Source organism: Protomyctophum parallelum, assembly GCF_964188405.1.
Source record: "Protomyctophum parallelum genome assembly, chromosome: 15".
In the NCBI taxonomy this organism is placed as follows: Eukaryota; Metazoa; Chordata; class Actinopteri; order Myctophiformes; family Myctophidae; genus Protomyctophum; species Protomyctophum parallelum.
Window position 1 is genome coordinate 28,488,217 of NC_139710.1, and position 6,477 is coordinate 28,494,693.

The 6,477-nt window shown below is 46.2% G+C and overlaps 1 protein-coding gene across 1 annotated transcript; it reads left to right on the forward strand.

The window, feature by feature from the left end:
* Positions 1-3,016: 3,016 nt before the first annotated feature.
* Positions 3,017-4,801, forward strand: LOC310872108 (nuclear protein localization protein 4 homolog; the record flags this gene model as incomplete). The annotated part of the gene is made up of 1 exon (XM_083783819.1): positions 3,017-4,801. One exon carries the CDS (start codon positions 3,017-3,019, stop codon positions 4,799-4,801), a length of 1,785 nt encoding a protein of 594 aa, XP_083639945.1.
* Positions 4,802-6,477: the final 1,676 nt, after the last annotated feature.

Sequence of the window (6,477 nt, forward strand, 5' to 3'; positions counted from 1 at the left end):
ATGTCTATATGTAAAATAAAATCTACTGGGCCGGTGTCTTTGCACCATTCTGTAAGGTAGACAGAAACTGGTTATAGTCCAGAGAGGGGTTGTGTCTGATGCTGGATACAGTAGGCTACTGGTGGAAAAGAAACCCTGGTAAAAATCTTGCCTGCACACAGGAGCCTTGGTTCAGAGCGTGGTTTTGGGGGAGTTTTGTCATTTTCGGTTGTGCAATAAGGCATTACAATATAGGCCTTTACAGATGTCAGCAACACTAGCAACCTCAACATAAGAGAAATGATAACACTGCCAACACTATTGCCAACACTATTTTATTTGATCTTTTTTTCTTTTATTTATTTGTTTGTTTTGTATTGTATTGTTTTACCTGTGCGACTTCTTTATGTTTTCAGTTTGACCGGCACCTCAAAAGGACTAGTGTGCATGATTGAACTTCAATTAACAAGGCCGTAGTTTGTCTATCTGGAGAAGACCATGTTTCATATATCCTTGAGTAGTATAAAATGGTCTCACCTGTCACTTTATCTATATGTTAGGTAGGTACAGTAGGTAGTAAGTAGGGCTGCACGATATGAACAACATTGCATATCTCGGAATGTATGCCACATATTGCGATATCGATACATTATACGATATTACTGTTACAATTTCATATTCTATATTTTAAGTGTTGCAATATTGAAAACTAAACATTAAAAAAACTGCATAATAACAAGTCAATATCACTCTTAAATTTAAGTGCCATTGGGTTCCCACACTTGTTATTTGATATTCTAAGTGTAGCAACAATGAAAACTAGCATGGATGGGATGTTGCTGGCTTTATATATCGCGATACCGTTGCCTTTTTGCGATAGGCTATATTGCGCATACCTCAATAACGATAACAATATATTGTGCAGCCTTAGTAGGTTGTAGGTTTTTACGTTTTACAGGGGCCAGTTAAGTTCGAATTGCAGCCGCCTGTAAGTGCTACATTAGAGCAGTTTTAAAGAAGGGGATTTACACTCCTTTAAGACTGTTGGTACATTTTTGTGGCATAGCAGAACTAATTTAACCATTTGTTTGAGCCAAATCTAGGTTGAATGTGATTAGTGGAGCCCCCTCTTGTGTTGTGATTGTGCACCGCATTGACGTTTGTGAACTACTTTGACAGTGTACATTGTGGTGTAGCGTATCTTGTGGACCAGGTCCATTGCAAGTTTCTGTACTCTATAGCAAAATGAGCAGTGGTTAAATGAGTTTTAAACACACACATTCATACACTGATGGCGGAGGAAACCAGGGCAATTAGGGGTTCAGCGTCTTGCTCAAGACACTTCAACAGTAACTTTGGGGGAGCCCGGGATTGAACTGGGAACCTTGCTGTTCCCATCCGGCCACACATGTAAGGCCAAGCAGTAGCCAGACCAGTTTTTTTTGGGATGTCTGGAGCCTTGTTTTTAAGGCCTTTGTGGTGCTATGGTACCATGACGTGCATGCTTGGTCGAAGTGACCTTGGACGAGTGCTCCTGTTTCACCTGGGTGTATCATTACACCTGGGATACTGTTTGTTATCGGCGAGCCAGGTGCAGATTCTACCGAGTTCAGTTCTACAGGCTTTTTCAACCTGCAATTCTTTCCCTGTCCAAGACCAGCAGAGCCGAGTCATCTGCGAACAGGAACAAGCTGAAGTCATGTTCATTTCCATATGGAACAGTGAAGGTCCCTAGTATGCCTCCTTGTGGAACGCCACAGGTCACTGGGAGGGGGACACTGGGGAGTGGTTAATACTGAAAACTGACATTTGTGATGATTTGATTGGCTGAGCATGGAATGTGATGATATGAGCGCCCTCACTGAGATTTTATATTTACATTAAAATGTACAAACGAGGGGCCGAAAACATATATTCTTTAAATGACATTTAAGGCCCAATAGTTCTGCATATGCTGCAAATTGCTACAAAACCTCTGATATCCAGTCATTTTGGGGATGAATAAGAAGTACATTTAGGTCTGAAAATGATGTACCGTGCATGCTCGCAACTTCAAACAAATCAGGTATACTTCACTTTATTGCCGACCATGTCCCAGAGCATACATACAGTATACTTAATTTACCCCGAACCCCCTTTAAGGAGGGTCTGTAACTCGAGAGTGCGATTGTTACTTCATCACTGACGAGTTGGGAGTCCCAGAGGTCAAAGTAATATCAAACTGAGGGTCCGTGTATAATACAATATAGCACAATAATTGCCCCACTGAGCGATTAGGCAGGTGAATTGAATGAAGCAGCAATCCCCTGGTAGCTGATTCTGGTACTGTAACTTAACCACAGCTGTATGAACGAGCGAAACTGGCTTCGACCAATGGGCTCGAATCACGAGCTTGCGTGTGGAGGGTAGTTCATGACAGACAAATAAAGGACAGCACTGTGCATGCATAGACACCCTGCGGACACTACTGCGCATGCGATAGGGCCCGGCGACATCATCACCCAAGCGCAGGCATATGTACTGGGGTGAATCATAGACATATAAACGTAGACACCCTTTCCGGCTCTGGAGCGTATGTGCTCAAGAGGGGGCAAACTTTGCCGAGATTCCTTGCGAGAAGATGCGCTGTGATTGGCCAGCAATCACTTGAGTGGCAGCGTGAAGTAACGTGCCTACCACACTTCTGGCGTATTTCCTCTCCCATGTATAAATTCTTCCGCCCCTCCTTCAACACACATCGCTCCAACAAACTGCAGCGGCCAATGAGGCATCTATTCCTTAAATATCTATGGGGTGAACAGCTCCCTTTGATATGAATTCTGGACTATAGGGTTTCTTTTGTTCACTCTAGTCTTAGCCTGCGCAAATCACAGTTGTTGGGCATGCATGACAACAGGTTGTGTTGTGTGTGCGATGTCACTCGTATCGCTCACAACACTCTAGCTCTGGTCAGACAATATAAGGCAGCTAGACCCTGACTTATTTTGAGAAGAAGTGACATAGACGGAAAGATAGATGATAACAAAAACAGATGAATATGGTGGAAAACATTACCGTTCGGGTACAGTCCCCTGATGGAATGAAGAGAATTATTTCTACTAGGACGGAGACTACAGCTGCCTTCTTGAGGAAGGTGGAAAAGGAGTTCAGCTCCAATTGCAACGGTTTCAGGTTCTCCATTTACCTAAACCGGGACAAGACTGGCGAGATCCTATCCCAGAACAAGACCCTCGGTTTTCTTCGGATTCAGCATGGCACCATGCTGTTCCTTTTCCCCTCAGGTTCCCCAGAGGTCTCCAGGAGGTCTCCAGATAGGTCTGCTCCATCTTTGTCCCTGACTCCTTGCTCCCAGATCCAGGAAGATGAGATTGACCAGTATTTGGCCAAGCAGGACGGCAGGATCTACCGCAACAGAGATTCACAGCTGTGTCGACACAGTGCTCTCGGAAAGTGTGTGCACTGCGTACCGTTGGAGCCTTTCGATGAGGACTATCTAAACCATCTCGACCCCCCAGTCAAGCACATGTCATTCCATGCCTACATCCGTAAGCTGACTGGTGGCGCCGACAAAGGGAAGTTTGCAGCACTAGAGAACATCAGCTGTAAGATCAAAGTGGGCTGTGAGGGACACCCTCCATGGCCAGAGGGCATTTGCACCAAATGCCAGCCCAGTGCCATCACCCTCAACAGACAAAAATACAGACACGTGGACAACATCATGTTTGAGAACCACACCATTGCAGAGCGCTTCCTGAACTTCTGGAGGAGCACGGCTAACCAAAGAATTGGATACTTGTACGGCAGGTACACCGAGCACAAAGACATCCCTCTGAGTATACGTGCCGAAGTGGCTGCGATCTACGAGCCCCCACAGAACGGCACGCAGAACAGCGTCGAATTGCTGGAGGACCCCAACGCCGCGGCTGTGGAGCAGATTGCTGCCAAGCTGGGCCTGTGCAAGATGGGCTGGATCTTCACTGACCTGATCGCCCAGGATATGAGAAGAGGCACTGTCTGCTACAGTAGGAACAAAGACTCGTACTTCCTTAGTGCAGAGGAGTGTATCACGGCTGGATTCCTCCAGAATCAACATCCAAACCCCTGCAGGCTCTCAAGAGATGGCCATTTTGGATCTAAATTTGTCACAGTGGTGGCAACAGGCGGTCCAGACAACCAGGTGCACTTCGAGGGCTATCAGGTTTCAAACCAGTGCATGGCTCTGGTGAGAGATGAGTGCTTACTGCCCTGCAGAGATGCTCCAGAGCTGGGCTATGCCAAAGAGTCCAGTTCTGAGCAGTATGTTCCAGATGTCTTCTACAAGGACAAAGACAAGTTTGGAAATGATGTCACCTTTCTTGCTCAGCCTCTTCCGGTGGAGTATCTTCTCATAGATATCCCCACCACGTTTCCCAAGGACCCGCAGTACACCTTCTCCTCCTCAGCCTCCTCACATGGCTTCCCCATCGAAAACCGCAATGCCCAGGGAGAGAGACAAGACTACGACAGTTTAGCCACGTACCTCGCCCAGGGCTCCTCCTCATTCCTGAACACCATCTCCGACTTCCACCTGCTCCTCTTCTTGGTCACCAACGAGGTCGTGCCGAGGAACAGCATTGGTCAGCTGCTGGACGCGGTGAAGACCTCCAGCGAGGGCTTGGCACAGATTTGGAAGAGGTCTGAGCAGTGGGCCACCATCGAGCAGCTGTGCAGCGGAGCACCTTCCCCTGCCTTCTCTTCGGCCGTATGGTCGTGCCCCCACTGCACCTTCATGAACCAGCCAGGCACAGAACATTGTGAAATGTGCAGACTGCCCCGCAGCTAAAGCATCCACCCATTCATCCCTCCCCTGTACCCGTCTCCAAGACCTTTTCCGCTGCATCTCTCCAATTGCATTGCCCTTCCCACACCAGTGACATCAAATCTGGACCAGCTGTGAGATTTGAATGTCCTTTCCTCTCTATCCTTCCCCCTTGTGGGTGACACCTTCTGACCTTCATAAATAAGCGAGTCGTGAGAGCTCCGACGCACCGAATGGCACAAACCAGCGGCTCACCGGCAGGGAGGTGTAATATAAATCCCTGGTTCCCAGCGTCTGGTGTGGGTGGGGACCATCTGTACACTTAAATTTGTTAAATTAACACTGAGGATTTTACAGTGTAGATTGGGGTCAGATAGATGAAGAATTGCATCAAGTTGGGGTCCGTCGTGGCCTAATCAAACTGGGTTTCAAACGATGAGATAAACACTGAACTAAACTAAAGCGTAAACCCCCAATCTAACACTGTAAAAGCTTCTGGTTGTCTCGCGGCAAAGTTAAACTTAGCAACACAACCAATTTGTCGCTTCTCAGAAAGCGTAAGCAGAATACAACTGCAAAATGAACATCGACCTCTCTTTTTTTCCTTTTTTTTACAATTTACAATATACAATTTAGGCATTTAGCAGACGCTCTTAATCCAGAGCGATTTACATTAAGCAAGAACAAAAAGCATGGGAATACATCACAAAAAAGCATTTATCATGAAACATGCGTAAGCTAAGAAAGTTCCCTTCCCCTTTTCAATTTTCTCCCCGGTTTAGACATTTGTTTGCCAATTCTTACCAATATTACATGTGGGATTCAATTCATATTGAATGGTAAATAGGTCATTTATGTAACACCTTTATCCAAAGTGCTATACAATGTGCATTACATTCTCCCATTCACACACCGATGGCAGGGGATACCATGCAAGGCACACCAACCTATAGCCTGGAATCCAGCCTGATTCACTACGGTGGTCTTTTTCCTCAGTTCGGTACTCAGTCTGGCCATGCCAGGGTCCTATTTGTTTTCTCCTATTTGGGCACGAGTAAGAGCTTGCCAGACTGTGAATCAAAGTGATTATAAACAAATCACACCTGTGTGAAGTGAGCGGTGCCTTTTATCAGATGTATAATAATGAGGATGATGTATAGATAGGGTATGCACCCGTCATCATCATACCAGGAAGTTATGTGGGAATTCGCCTACTGAGTGGCAAGAAACTACTTTCATGGCCTTGACAGCCCATACATCCAAACAGAAAAGTCCTATTTGATTGCATTAAATTTACTTTAAACAACATTGAATTCAGGAACAAAGGGAGTCTACCAACGCGCCTCAAGCCTGAAACGGCTGATCCGGTGCTTCACAGGTACAGGGACATGAGTTGCAGAAGGAGGAGAGGACACTGGAGCAGCACGGACACTTAGAGCCTTTTATTGGGTGCTAGGTATACAGAACGACTAACGTTTCGACCTTGCGGTCTTCATCGAGGTCATCATGACCACTCGATATCTGCCATTCACTTCATGCATGAGAATACCCTCTATTGACCCATGTGACGTCACAGGGGGAATAGATAGACGTGAATAGATATCGGGAGCGGCGCAGTGTCTTGCTCAAGGACACGGTGACAGTGCGACACTAATCCAGAAGGAACAGAGAACCTTCAGATGGCTCCATATTTGGGCTCC